The following is a 15,940-nucleotide window of genomic DNA, read 5'->3' as shown; positions in this document are numbered from 1 at the left end:
CATCAATATAAAAGAATTTGATATGTAAGATGTCATTTCATTATAATAAATAGTATTTTTTATTTAAAATTTATTCTTTGTTCTTTTTTTACTCGGATGAAAAAACGAATATCGAGTTCACCAAAGCGTTTTGTAAGGAAACGAGACAATTAAGAAAAATTTAAATTTTGTGTGTTACTAATATTTAGTTTCAAACTTTGTAAGACAACCAAATTTCATGATTTAAACCACTATTATCTCAATATAACACTTTCTATATTCTATGTTAATATAGTTGTGTTCTTTTTTGTGATGTTCCAACCTGTTTCATAATAGAATAATTTATTTTTTTAAAAAAATTAGCACATTTAAATTCTTACTTTAATTATCTCTTATCTTTACTCTATTTTCAATTTTCTCTCTTATGCTTCATACTCTGTTCAATTATCTACTTTATTCTCTCCCCACTTAACACACCAAACATTTGATATTTCCTAATTTTCGCGCCGACAAGAAATGCATCATTATCATGAAACGGAGGGAGTACACTATGAATCATTTGATAACAAGACATCATCATCAAACAAAGCATTCACGTTCAAATTTCATTAAGAAATGTTTCATAAGTCCTGACTATGCTAACCACAACAATTTTCTTCTCAAACTGCAGGCATTTCCTGTGAGATTTTGGTTTAGAAGGAATTAATTAAGCATTCCTAGATGCAGAAATTTGTCAGATTTTGGGGAGGGACTTGGCTCGGATTAACTGTTTTAGAATGCCTTTCTCCTCATCAATGCGCTTTTTCTCTTCTGCGTCTCTGGGCTTCGCTTTCCTCTTCTCCTCCAGCATCCATTTGTATAGCTCACGCTGCTGTTCCTCCGGGATTGGTGGTCGTTGGATGGGCTCTACACCAGGTGAGGAAGCAGGCTGTTCGGTGATAGTAGTCGCAGTGGCAGAGGTTGAAGATGATGATGTAGAAATTGTAGGATCCTCAGCTTTCTTCTCTTGCGGTCCTACTTTCAACACAGTCCTTGCGAAAGCATAAGCTGCACGACGTTTCTAGGTCAAAATAATCTGGTATATATGTAAAATTGCCAAAGAGTCTGAAGGATATCAAACGGGAAATGGAACAATATACATAGGTTAAGTAGATATGCAATATGCAATACTCCCTCCGTCCCACAAGAATATGCACTTTCTAATTTTAGAAACTCTTTTCACTCTAATGAGGTGGGACTCATTTTCCACTAACAATACTTAAATTACTTTTTCTCTCTACCTCTCTCTTACTTTTCCAATTTTGCATTCAAACTCGTGCCGATCCCAAAGTGCATATTCTTTGGGGACGGAGGGAGTAATATTTAGTTCTTATTTCACTCAACATAGATATCCTGTGATAATTCGAAGTCACAACAACTCACACGCAATGCTCTCAAAATGAAATGGAATTGGGAAAGCTAAGCTATTGTTAAGTAGAGATGGACATAGTCGTATTAATAGAAGGGAAGTATGTCAAGATGGTCCACAAATTGACGAACCTAAGTGTTACATCTTCTAAAAAGCGAGTGCAATTGCAACTAGCATTTCCTCAATTTTCACAACTGAAACATATAGCTACACAAGTACAGCAAAAGGTAAGACCTACTCAGCAGTCAAAAGAAAGACTGTTGGAAAAGATAAAGCAGCTAAGCACTATCAGTGTATCACAATTGGCAGACTTTGTTAAATTTTATATTACATCAAGAGGACCAAACACTCTAAAGATAGTAAGATAGAACATTCCTTCTCTATAAATTTGAGAGAAACATCAAAGCTAGTTAGTGCATACACAAGTTGAATTGAAAATTGTTATCTTTCCATAATATTGGTATCGTTTTTATGCAAACTATGCCAAACTAGTTGCAGATAATTGCGCTCCTAGAAGAAAGAGATGATAGTTGTTATAAATTTGGAGGATGAGACGGTCGGTATAAATACCATGCTTACTACATATACTGTAACTGCAGTTCATGATAGAGAGATAACATATCCTATCCTAGGGCTGAGAACCACCACTAACAATGAGTGCATTGAAGCAAAAAATGACAATTAACAATTTTAATGCAGCATCAGGTTCACCATCAAATCTTGTACAAGCTATCCTATTATGACAAGAAATTCAGGAATATATATGCACGGATACAGCTACAAAGTCATTTTTATCTAGTTCTTAAAATTCAAATTTCAAAGATCACCAGAAAAGCAAAAAATCCATAAAAAACCTAAGTAATGTAGCCCATGCCCACTCCTCGCACAATGCTGATTTTAATCCACTACATTCCTCATACATAATATGGATCAAATAAAACTAATAACAGCAAAGGCAAAAGATTCAAGCAAAAAGATGTCATCAATCAAAACATACAAACCATACACAAGTTGAAGCAGTACAGCTACGTTATATGCATCTGATAAAGAAGAAATGAAAGCATTCTCTAAACTAACATAACGTTGCGGACTTAGAACCTACCGCAAGCTAAAACGCGCATAAATTCATTCTCGCGCAAACAACAATAATCAGAAATCAATATAGCAAACACGAATAGCACAACCAGACGATGATACAAAGCCAAAATAAACAAAAAAATAGTAGAAATTGAGATGATAAATAAATCAGAACCTCCAACAGTTAAACTGAGAACCAACGCAATCGTCTTATAGAACTTAAAGCGCTGGAACGTCTCCTTAACCGGCGGCGTCGGCGGTGGTGGCGGTGGCGGCGGAGGAGCTGTGGCTCCCGCTGACGACGAGGATGTCATTCCAGATGCCTTCAACTGAGCTACACAAGAAAAAAGAATACGATATTACTATTAGTAATCAGAACAAATCGACGCCAGCTGATTAAAATAGCCAACCATCAGGTCACAGATCAAAACGAAAAGAGTATAGATAGAAGATATCACTGTTAAAATTGTGAATACATACATTTTTTAGGTTTGTTGGTGAAGAGCTTGGGGCCTTCGTCGCTCATTGTTGATCTTATTCTTCTTCTCCAAGTTTTTCCCCTTTTGCTTGTTTTCCCTTCTGTTTCAGGTGAAGTCTCGCTGTAATTATTCTTTTCTCAGTCCGTGGGTTTAGGGGTGGCTTTCCACATCGCCACGACGTCGTTTGCTTATATTATTATTATTATTATTATTATTATTATTATTATTATTATTATTATTATTATTGATAATCGGAGTATTCAGAGAACTTTAAAAAATAAATAATACTTAGTATAGTAGTGATATGACTGATATCTTCATATAATCATGGGTTTTTTTATTCACAAATTAGAGAATTATCGATAAAAAAAATTATTAAGTAGAAAGTGTTTAATAATTAGACAGGTTAAGTTTTGGATCAACTTATTGTTTACAAGAATATTTTGGATGTCAATTTTAATGTTCACCAGCACATAAATTCGAACAACTTTCCCATTGAAGTGTAATAATCCATTTTCCACAGTATATCACATTATTATCACTATATTATCAGTTTATCACCAATAATTCCATTGACCATTCAATTATGACATATGGCTTTAAATATTACTATCATACTATCATTTCAATATATTGCATAAATTAATGTTTCCTGATATGACACCAACAATGATAAATCAAGGAGATAAGGAAAATGCATTACCTGTAAATTACCCCCCAAAAAATTGAAACTGTATCAATTTTAACCACAGTTTTCCACATCTGAACTAAACAATACCAACACAACAAAGCTTCATTTCAAAATTGTAATATTGATTCTATTTTCTAAATTCTGGTTCTAATCACCAATGGGATTTTTAGTGAATAGAAGAACTGCTCAATGATCTTCATGAGTAAGAAACTTATCAGAAAGTTGTGGAGGGACATGTCTTTGACTTTAACTGTTTCAGAGCTTTCTCATCATCAATGCAATTTCTTTTCAGCATCTCAAGGGTATATGGGCTTCTTCAATTTCTTATTCACCTCTAGCTTTTACGCTGTGGATGTCGATCTAGAACTAGTAATTTCTTCAGGCACTTTCTCCTCTGATCTAGAGCTAGTAAGTTCTTCAGCCGCTTTCTCCTCTGAAATTCTCCTATCTCTTAATGTAGTCTTCACAAGAACATAGGCTGCACAAAATGCTACCTATCAGTCCAGTTATCCGGGCAGTATATTAAACTTGCAACGCATAAAGTAAGTTAGGATATGGTTCTTCATAGCCCAAATATATAAGCAGAGATACAATGCAGAGATATATCTTATTTAGGTGCTCACTGCATCCAAAAAGGCTTTATCCTATGATAATCCAAGGATACATATCAGTATGTCAGTGCGTATGAACAGAAAGGCGTAAATAAAAAAAATCCTTGGGAGTTAGGACAGGTATCAGCCATCAGAAACTACAGAGACTAATCCACATGGAAATGGTTGAATAGGTGGAAAGACTAATGCTCAGCCATTTCTATGCATCATTAAAGGTTGTTATAGAGATGCATAATCATAGGCCATGGACGTGTCTCTCCTTACCGTTTGGGGCCCAAATCGCGACTAGGATGAGCCATTCACCAGACAAAACTACATGTTCTCAAATTTCAAATGCTAACCAAGGAAACAAGAGTACGGAATATAAATTCACAAAATAAATCATCATATAAAACTGGCGAGATGGTTCCTGAATGAGATGGCTTTGCCCTGCCCATGGTATACATTTCTAGACACTATAGGTAGAAACTATCATCAATGCCAAATAAGCATGAAGCATGGGTGAAACATTTAAAACAAAAGCTATCAATCTATGAACTCAATCATAACGATCAAATAGTCTTAAAACTTGCTGTATATCTTAATCCGCAATCAATTGTTAACATATTTTTCGAAGCAACCTTTATTCATAGCATTCACACAAGATTATAACACCGCAAAATCATATGATCTCGAAAACTCAGGGATACCTAATTTCATATGATCGTACCTACTGATGGACACAATTATAACGCCACAAAATCACAAAGATCAACACACAGCGCTTGGGTAAGGCTTAGGTTTCAAATCGACACACACATAAAAAAAATAATAAAAAGCAGACAAATGTAGATACGCAGATCTTTCTCAAATGAATTAGGGGAAAACCTCCGATGGAGAAATTGATGGCCAGCAAGAGTGGAACGATAACCCTATAGCGGCTGCGGAAGAACCCCTTCGGACGTTGTGGTAGACGAGGCGGCGAAGGAGGAGGAGCCACAGATGCCTTCAGCTTCGCTATCACGAATCAGGAAATGAAAATAAGATCTATCAGAATAAAGCACCAAAATACAATCCCCATCATTAACTCGTACGATTAGAAATCAGAAAAACAGAAGGATTTTCCCATGGATATATTTTTTCGGTTTGCCGGCGAAGAACAGAGGGCCCTCACCACCCATTCTTCTTCACAGAGATCTAAAGCAGAAATCTAAGGGGTTTTGGGGGGATTTGGATCCCTGCTGTGGCTGTGGCTGCTACTCCACTCAAGCTATTATGTTATTTTTAAATAAAAATATATTTTAATATTTTTTATTATAAAAATTTTGATGTATTTGTGCATAATAGCACAGCAGGGGATCCCTCCCCGGTTTTGGGGAGGGTTTTGCCATGCTAACTACGTCGTTCCAAGGAGCCAGGAGCCACGTCATCTAAAAAACAATGAAACAGAAATTAGGAAATTAACGAAATTAGTAAACATTTGTGACTTTTGTCACCAAACACGACACATACACAAACATGCATAGATCGTATTTGTATCAAATTAGGACCACTGGGTCTTGTTTTTGATGGATTAGATGAGCTGATGTTGTGTTATTTTTCACATTCATTACATACCGAATTTATTCAATTGAGAGATAATTATGTCATAACATGAAGTAATAAACTAATGGAATGAAGTGTCCAGAGCCTTTGTCCTAGCGGCAAGGAGCTTACACATTATAGTACGAGGTGCTGCGCGTTTAGAGCGTCTCCACCGTTTCAGTCGCATGCTGCTTCGCGACTCATGCGCCTCCAGTAGACAGTCAGTATCACTGTTACACTGCCGGACGCCGCTCTCCGTGCTGCAGCGTAGCTGTTCGCCTCCGTCCTGCAACCTCCTCTGCTGTCCGCCAAGCCATTCGTCACTGCCGCCGCTCGAGCATACCTCTATCCCTATTTATAGTGGTTGATCAAGAACAAGAGAGTGGTGGTTCTGTCTTGATGAAGATTTGATTCCAGTTGACACCATTGCTTGATGCTACAAGAGAATATAGTTAGGATATTTTAGTACATATAATAACTGTAGAATTAGTACATAAAACAGATTCATTGGTCGGGAAGGTCCTGCGACTGAGCTCAGCCAGACGCCTATCAAGCGCGCCAGGAGGGAACGTAGCTTCATGATTCCTGTTATATTAGTGAAATGAAATACGAGATTGAAACATATATGTAAATACATACCTGCAAAGTTGGGCTTGGATGGTAAAGACAACTGCGTTGGTAACTAAGTTACATAAAAATACTAGTCATGCTGATTGGGGAAAGAATCGACAAAGAAAGACATAAACATGAAAAAAAAAACTAATCAAAACAGATAGTATCCATTCTTGAAACATAATCTCGAAACTTAATAGGTTTGGATCTCAGTCGTTGGGGGCGTAAGCTTGACTGGGCCGCATTGGTTGGCGGGCGAGGCTTGGACTGCTGTTTCGTTGTTTTTGTAATGACTCTATTCGCACGCATCATATCACGCATATCTTGTCTTGATCTCAACATATTTTTCAGAAGGGTTTGCGCGGGGTAATGGGGATATAAAGTTACCATCTTATCACAACATTGGAACGAGTATGTATTGTTATACCCATCGTGAGAGGTCCTTCGGTGCTAGCAAAATTAACAAGATTTCCACCATCAATGGCAATAGAGCATAACTTGTCGTGAACATATGCACATGTGTAGAAAACACTGTCCCTTTGATTAGTTGGAAGTGGAACTGGAAAAATCGTATCATAGTAATCGGGTTTGACAATCATAGTTGGTCGATTTTGAACACCAATACCAATATTATTAGTTTGTATGGGAGTATTAACTATATATATAATGACCATAGAGTTAATTTGTTTATATGATCGTTAAGGTTTTATAATCAAAACCGTCTACTTATATATAGGAAGAAGATCAGTTTAATTAAGAGGAATGGAGATTTCATATTTACATATCTTCTTCTAATCTTTTTAGTTGTGGAATACTTTGTTTCCTAAATAATTTGTCACCCCCTCAATTCCCTTCCTTTCCGATTTGATCTCTTTTTCACATCCAAAATAATTTTAAATATTTTCTCTCCCATCTTCACCCTTTTCATATCAAGATTCCAATATTTTTCTACAAAATTCATAAATACGAACTCGCATGTACGATATTCTCTATTGTTGCTTGTTATTCAAATCCATATATCTCTTCTTTCCATATTACTATATTAGTACTATTTAATGGATTACAATTAATGAAGATAGAATCAATTTTTTATTATTTACTATTGAGATTACTATATATCTTTGGCTTTTTTTCTCAATAATTTGTAGTATACGGTTTGAAAGCCAAAATACATTAATCTAAACTCACATTCAATATTATTCAATAATTTGAGTTCTATTACATTGTACATTATTCATTAAATTCCCATGATGTATCACTGAAAAAGAAAAGATTTAAGGTAAAACGAATAAACCCTTGGAATTTGAAGAGAAAAAAATATATATTTCCTTCAATAATGTAAATATTCTGTTGGGAAAGGGCTCACAAAATCCACTAAATGAGCCCAAATATACATCAGCATATTATTTTCAGGGATAAACTGTGACACCATCCTTTGTGAAACCCTTGTAGAAACAAGGATTGATTGCAAACAAATCAAATGAAAGCTGGGATGTAAAATCCAATATATTGCTAAATTAATAATCCAAGGTTACGCATTCGAGAAAACAAACTCATAATGTCAGTAAGTATGAACAGGGAGAGATAAATCAAAGCAAATTTGCTCGAATGCAGATATTACTTCTGAGATAATACAAATAATCATGAATTTAAAACATGTTTTGTTTCTACACGAATAAGTTCTGATCAATGTTACATGAGGATAGATTGCTGATTAACTGCTGCACTTTCTCTGAAGAAACCTTTTCGAAGCAACACTATACTTCAGTTCCAAGAGCGTCCCCCTCCATATCCCCTTCCACGATCTCGAGAACCACCATATGCTATCATCACAGGGCGCAATAATTAGTAGGAGTACTCTTTAAGTAGAACTTCAAATCAATGTTGAAAGGAAACCATGCAGTTTGAACTTTGAAGTTCAAGAAAACTAGCAAGGACTTTGGTACTGTGGAACGAACTATCATGTACAACAATAAACTGAACCATCAATCCTACATTCCCAGTTCGAAAAAAAAATTAATACAAGTCAACCCCAAAAGATAACTGCCAATAATACCTAAGTATCTTAGCAACCCCAAACCCCCCAATAAACACAAAACATGGAGTTGATGTTGCCTTATGAAATGAAATTGCAGATAGAATGCTCAAAATTTCAATCTCCAACTGAACAAAAGGCACATGGCTTGAACAGGAAACAGGAAACAAATCACATATGAACATTATTTGGAAGAAATGAAGCGAACCTGGTGGAGGAGGTGCACCACGTCCCATGGATACCAATTCAGGACTGACCTTCTGTCCAGCCTCTTCCAGGATATTAATGAGGTCCTTCGCAAATCTGGCATTAGCGGCAGTGAAGAAAGTGTATGCAGTACCTTTAGCACCAGCCCTTCCAGTTCTACCAATACGGTGAACGTAATCCTCTAGAGATCCAGGAAAGTCATAATTGATCACGTATTTCACATCCTTGACATCTGTAATTTTCAACAGACTCAGAAGCCATTCAACAAAGTTCCCATATGTAACATTTTTCTTATGTAACATTTTTCTTATAAATAGATTTGGAACAAAACAAAAGGTGATCTAGATGCTATGAGACTTACCCAAACCACGAGCTGCGACATCTGTAGCAGTCATTATGGGACTCTTCCCGGCCCTGAATTCTGACAGAACCCAATCTCTCTCTGCTTGACTTTTATCTCCGTGAATAGATAGTGCTGGCCAACCATCCATACGGAGCTGTCTAGTAGTCTGATCACAACCTTTTTTAGTGTCCATAAAAATCAAAATGCGGCTACCATCCATTATGTCCTCCAGCAGTTTCACTAATCTGAGTGTGATACAGGAGTTAAAGAACAAGCATCTGTAAGAAATCCCGAATTGAATTTCAATCATTAAAAAGATAAGGGAATGCAGATTTGACCATACTTGTTATATTTTTGACTTTCTGATACAATATCAACATGCTGGCGAATTGCATGGTTGGCTTTCAAATCTGGTGACCCAATAATTACCTGTTACGATATATCAGCAAGCATAAGAGAAGACGAAGAAATACAATTCAAATATTATGAATTCGTAACTTGAATAGTTGAACACTGCCTCTAATAAGGAATGCTGAATTCAAGATCTATCCAATTAAACACTGCTTCAAAAAAAAATGTACTTTTAACTCTAATCCTGATCCTATAAAGCAGTCATTATGTTGTCAATTCAGCGCCAGCCTTCAGACTACTATAAATACTGGTTATTATGTGATGTTGAAATATAAGAGAAGGTTAATCCATGCAGCTTTATGCAAGCCCAACTTATAAACTACTCAAACTCTCAGTAGATTAGATTAGGATTCATAAGTGACGTAATGGTACTCTGCCACACAATATTTCCAAGTTTGAGCAGCAACTTTATTACATAAAGCATAGAGAAGAGCTCTTACTTTATATGGATTAAAAAGGGACCTCCTAGCAAGTTGCTCGACCTCCTTAGGCCATGTGGCACTCCAGTACAAAGTCTGACGATCTGGGCGGATCTGCACAAACAATTCAAAACCTTAGATCGTCTTAATCACAAATTCACATAAATTAGTGTGTCATCATGGATAGATTATTATAGTTGACCACTACACTGAACAAACCTGATCAACAATTTTTCTAATCTGAGGCTCAAAACCCATGTCTAACATCCGATCTGCCTCATCCAACACAAGATAAGTCACCCTTCGCAAATTAGTATGGTGAGATTCCAACATATCAATTAGCCTTCCAGGTGTAGCTATGACAACTTCAACACCTATAAGTACATTAAGCCAATAATAGGGACACTGATTATGGAATTTCATACTATAACAGAGTTAAAATGAAAAGGAAGAAGCAGAAGGGAATACCCGATCCATGAACATCACGATACAGTAGTAAAGTCACCTTGAGCTTATCGCCACCTACCTTTCTGGAGATCACGAACTTGGGGTCCCTTAGGGACACCTCCGTATATGCATGTATTCTTAATCTTTGAAGATGCACCAAATTTAGTGGCTTCTTGTTGTATTTGAACAGCAAGCTCGCGAGTTGGAGCTAAAACTAAAACTATTGGACCATCTCCCGGAGCTAGCAAAGAAACACAAATTCACAGAACATTTCTATCAACCAATGAGCAACTATATTAATTGAAAAATTAAAAGATAGATGAGTACATATATCCACATATGTGCCGCATGAAGTTGGTTACTGCAATCCAATGTAATTAATGAACAAAATATCCTGCAATACCTAAGAATGGCTGTGCATTAACGTGGACGATAGCAGGTAAGAGATAAGCAAGCGTCTTCCCGGACCCTGTTTCTGCAATACCAATAAGATCCCGTCCCTTCAGAGCCATAGGCCACCCTTGAGCTTGAATAGGTGTAGGTTCAGTAAATCCAGCCTTTTCAATTTCTTGTAGAACATATTCTGTTTCACAAAAACAAATGGCTCAATCTATGAAGGGGGGACAACTAAGAGCAATAAATGGGATTAGCCTACCACAAACCTATAAGATTTCCTTAAGGAACTCCAGAAACTGAGAGAAAAATGTCATACGACATAATGCATGAAAGAACAATTATATGTAGCTATTCTAGTTGTCAAACAATACGAGAGAAGTTGACCATAGCAAGCTGAACAAAGGCCACTAACTTCAACCCTAAATGATTAATGATTTCATTCTTTACACAGGAGGCCAAGTAAGTACTCCAACTAAGCAGCACAACTACAAATGCTTTGTCTGTCTTCAGGATTTTCAGCAGCACCACAGTACCCCGCCATTTTGATGGGAAAATAATACTGGAGCTATGCGCTAAACATATTTATCTGCCAAGATACCTTATATCATAGATCCTAAAATTCGCTTCAATCTTGTTAAGGGAAAAACATACTCCGTATAGCATTCTAAAAGGTAAACGTGATTCAAATAGTACAACTACAAATTTGCAAGACCAAACACAATAGGTAAACCTGCTCAATTTTTCCTACTCATCTAACAATTACTCAAAACTCGCTTGATCTAGATCCAAAAAACAAATACAGGAGCGTGGACGCATATACATATAAGTACGTTTATCAGAATTTTGCTATGAACATCCCAAAACCGGCCACGATAGGTCTTTAGCTCCCAAACGTGGCAAGAGTATCAATACAAATAATTGAATTTAAGACACTAAAGTGTCCCTAGACTGCATATGGCGCCAGACCAACAAAACATACTAACCTAGCACGACATATTATCAACTGTGTGGCTCCCATAAAAATAACAGAAAATAGATTGCTACCTGGAAAACCGACATCATTAAAGCTCTTAACAGGCTTCGGCACATCCTTCCCTTCAACGGTTATCTCCCGTCGCCGCCTATACTCCTCCACGTCACTCTCCGACATGGCGGCAATAGACTGAGTCTCCACATAAAAATTCTTCTCGAACGGCGTCAGTCCATCCAACTCCGACTTCCGTGGCGCAGTCTCCGCCCCGCCATCGGAGTCTCTCGTCGACGAAGACGAGGACCGATAACTGCTGTCGTGTTCTTTCTTATAACCAAACCCCGAATCCCTAAAATTACACACAGAATATACGATAAATACACCATTAACTTCGTTTTCCAAATTCAGCTGGAGATAAATTGATAATTATATCGAGCAAATGCGTATGGATTGAATTAAGCAAACACGCCAAAAACATGTGATTACCCGCGGCGCTCACGGTAAGAGCCTGGGTCGGCGGAGCGGCTGTCGTAGCGGCTCATGGTGCGCGTGTAGCTCGAGGTCTTCAGGTGAGAATTGAAATTAGGGTTTGAGCGAGCAAAATTTGGGAATTGCAAAATGAGAATACAGAAATGTTGGGAGTGTGGATGGATTATTTCTCAAATTCTCGCAGCTATTGGAAACTAAAGAGTTTCGGATTAAGTCCCACGAGACATATATATTTTCATTCCCACCCCTGTCTTTTCTTTAATTATGAGAAAATCTGAAAATGTGCATTTTAACTTGTTAATTGCATGAAAATTATATGAACTTTCGATCAATTCGGATTTAGCAAGAAGCTAAAATCTGCATGCAAATTATCAAATTATTGATTTATTTTGAGTATGCAATCAATCAAGATTTTACACTAGCATGGTTTGATAACTTACTTTCGTGACACTCTTAGTCGTCAACCAAAAGACTCTACACTATAAGAGTGCAACGACTTGGCTCTCATACCGCCCATTGTTCAAAGGGATCACCCATCGTAGAAATGTCCTAGGTTAAACACCTATTAAATTAATTAAGTTCTTCGAACATACGTGGTGCATATTCTTATCATTTTTATATTTTTTTATGTTTTAATTCATTCATGACGTCATTGACTTCATAAGGAGTCATTGGCTTCAGAAGGAGTTGCTTATCATCTTTGCTTATGCATCATAGTTTACTCCTTAGTAGTTGATCTTTGTCCATACCTATGCATCGATGATCACTCTCTATTTTTGTTCCAAAATTTGCAGTAAGTAATGAAATAGTACTATAATATTATGCCAAATTACTATATAATTTCATTTGTTAAATTACGTTATATTAATAAATAATGAGATGTGAAGAATGATATGCAATGAGTAATTAATAAATGGAATAATATAATTTTGTACTACGCCATTTTGATTGACGTTGTAAAGTCGTGAAGTATTACATCATAATCTCAACTTGTTGTAAAATCAAAAACAAATGAATAATTTGTTGATTTACACGCGGCTTTTAAAGTTGAAATGAAAAACAATTTGATAAAAAAAATATACATGTGAATGCCTCTTAAAATATTAATTTCCTAAAATATTAATTTGTCAAGTCATCGTAATTGGTATAAAGTGAAGTTGTGGCTCTCTCTAGTTTTGAAGTGAAGGAAGAGCAATTCAGAGAGCAAGTACATAATTGTTTTCGTTTTTGAAGCTTGTAAGCTTGTGTTTGTGAAGGAGTTAATTGTTTTATAATCTAATTACTATCGGGCATTGGCCTCTCTGGGAAAGGTTGATGATCTAATTACTATCGGGCATTGTTTTAACATTTTTTTAATGAAGGTGGCGAGTCTAATACAACGATTCAACCACTCTATCATTCCTTGTGGCATGCGCCGACAGGCGTGGTGTAGTTCCAGCTTCGTGCTTTTCAATCAGTGCACAACTATTCTGGCTGATGATTAAAAAAAACAAAGAACTTTAATTTGGATGTGCACAAGGTAGCAATACATTTATCATCTTTGGACAACTACAAAAAGTTTCAAAATTTAATCGTATTCTTGTTCTTTGATAGGCTCTGATTGCGCGTGTCAGTTGTTGACGAGATTGTTAAAGAATTGCTCTCCATCCTTAGCAAAAATATGGTACATATCCCAAACCAAAGTATATTATTTTATCTGTCTTTTTCTGATTATGTGAAACGTATTAATCATTAATTTTTCATATTTGTAGAAATGGTGTGAATTAAAAGTCGAAGTATAAAATATCCTATTTATTCCTAGATATTTCTATTATAAAATATCCTTAAATTTTAATTACAAAAATCAAGCTTATTCTCTACTTGGATCGGAACATTACATTATAAAAGAAGATGAATCGATTGCACGAACTCATCATTCTTACAATATTTATAAAATAGTTATAATTTGAAAATTGAAGAGAGTTCTGGATTTAAAAAGGTATAGCCGTATAGGATCGACCAAAGGTTGAAAGCAGCCCTTTGGGCCTGTTTGTAATTTGACTGGTCCAAATCAAATAAATTTGTTACAAAAAAATAGTGGAGCTATTTAATTTGATAGTTTAAGAGTGCCACATTAAAAAAGTTATGGTTTATAGATTTTAGATTTTTTATATAACAAAATATTTTTTAATAATCTAATATTATTTAATCTCGAATAATAGAGTATTCATAAAAATATTAGAGAGATAACATTGCCTGAACAAAATATATATTGACAGCTCATAGATGATAATTTCCATTTAGCAATGATGCCAGAATATTACAATCATTTTTCGAAAAATTGTCTTAATATCTTTAAAGTAACACTTTTAAAATTTTCAAAATATTAATCATTATATACACTATTTTCACAATAGTCACATGCAAAATAATCAAAAAGTTATGAGTGGGTTTATTTGATCACTAAGCGGAATGAAACGTCATTGCTAACATTAATTGATTTGATTAATATAATAAATTGTACTTATAATAATAAATAATGAATGTGAATTTCGTAGAGTATAACTTATTGGTAGAGGAAGACATAATTTTGAAAGCTGGCCCTACAATATTTGATTAAATGTTTTTTATTTATTTACAATATTTGATTTAAATGTTTTTTATTTATTTTATGATTGAAGCCCATCCCTATAAATAGGCTACAATAATACAAAAAGAAAACGAGACTCATAGTAGTTGGGTCCAATAATGATGTTAATTAAGCTTAAACATTAAAATGGATGGATCAATCATATGGCCCACAAAATCAAATGAACTAGTTGATGTAAATTAGAAGCCTCAAATTTATTTAAAAAAAATTACTTATTTCAATTTTTGTTTATTTACTGTAACAAGTTTCATCATACTAATATTAGTAATATTTTCTAATATAATGTATGGACATTGGATGCTTATAGTAATCAGATAAAAAAAATCACGTTGGTGAGAAGCTGAACAGATGAACTGTGCAGATTTAATCTTATTTTGACATGGTAATTTGTTAAATTATGACATAAATGTATGCATCCAGAATTTTGAAATAAATAATGAATTAATTCATATCAGTTAGGCTATATAAATTGAATTAAATATGCGTTCAATAATTATGATGTAGACTTGTTTGGAGAGTATGTTATAGGTAGACGCAATTATGCACATATAGTAATAATGGGTTGTTTGTTATTGATGGAGTACGTACTAAACAAGCCCAACAGCAGTAAAGCCCATCAGCCTAAAGCCCAAGAAAGAGTATCAGTTCGGCATGACTAAAGAGTATCAAAGTTCAGTTCGGCACAACCAAAGAGTTCGGCCCCAGCCTACAGCTCGGTTGCTCTCAGGTCGGCATCAAGCTCTACTCTCAGATCGGCAAAAGCTGCTCGGCCATAATTCAGCAGTTCGGTCTCAGTATTCGACCGAACTAGGAGATAGTGGACTCATGCAGGATTTCCACCTCCACCACCCACGATCTATTTAGTGGTGTCAAGCAGTCATTAACTCATGCAGGATAGTGGACCCATGCAAGATCGCCACGATCTCCACGACATCCACTACCTAGTAAATGGCTGCATGCCACGATCTAGGTTCAATGTATAAATAGAACCTAGATCAGATAGATAGGGTTAAGTTCTAAATAGACTCTCTCACTTTCTAGAGATAAAATACAAAATAGCAAGTCTGTATTGTAAGCTGTAAGAAAACAGATCAAGCAATACAACTCTGCCCTCATTTCTTCCCGTGGACGTAGATTTACCTCAGTAAATCGAACCACGTAAAATTTCTGTGTC

At 35.7% G+C, this 15,940-nt stretch overlaps 2 protein-coding genes across 2 annotated transcripts; both read right to left on the bottom strand.

Annotated features, from left to right (window-relative positions):
- Positions 1-534: 534 nt before the first annotated feature.
- Positions 535-3,099, bottom strand: LOC121801584 (adenylyl cyclase-associated protein 2-like). Its single transcript, XM_042201104.1, has 3 exons — positions 2,945-3,099; positions 2,640-2,798; positions 535-1,026 (listed from the first exon to the last, which is right to left on the bottom strand). Exons 1-3 carry the CDS (start codon positions 2,988-2,990, stop codon positions 713-715), a joined length of 519 nt encoding a protein of 172 aa, XP_042057038.1. The 5' UTR covers positions 2,991-3,099; the 3' UTR covers positions 535-712.
- A 4,906-nt stretch (positions 3,100-8,005) lies between these two features.
- On the bottom strand, positions 8,006-12,310 carry LOC121797781 (DEAD-box ATP-dependent RNA helicase 20). The gene is made up of 10 exons (XM_042196493.1): positions 12,135-12,310; positions 11,723-11,997; positions 10,686-10,865; positions 10,362-10,523; positions 10,055-10,209; positions 9,857-9,949; positions 9,349-9,434; positions 9,024-9,250; positions 8,664-8,894; positions 8,006-8,243 (listed from the first exon to the last, which is right to left on the bottom strand). Exons 1-10 carry the CDS (start codon positions 12,188-12,190, stop codon positions 8,185-8,187), a joined length of 1,524 nt encoding a protein of 507 aa, XP_042052427.1. The 5' UTR covers positions 12,191-12,310; the 3' UTR covers positions 8,006-8,184.
- Between the last annotated feature and the right edge of the window lie 3,630 nt (positions 12,311-15,940).

The sequence above is a fragment of the Salvia splendens genome, chromosome 4 (assembly GCF_004379255.2).
Source record: "Salvia splendens isolate huo1 chromosome 4, SspV2, whole genome shotgun sequence".
Lineage (NCBI taxonomy): Eukaryota > Viridiplantae > Streptophyta > Magnoliopsida > Lamiales > Lamiaceae > Salvia > Salvia splendens.
This window is presented reverse-complemented; position numbering and strand designations above follow the sequence as displayed.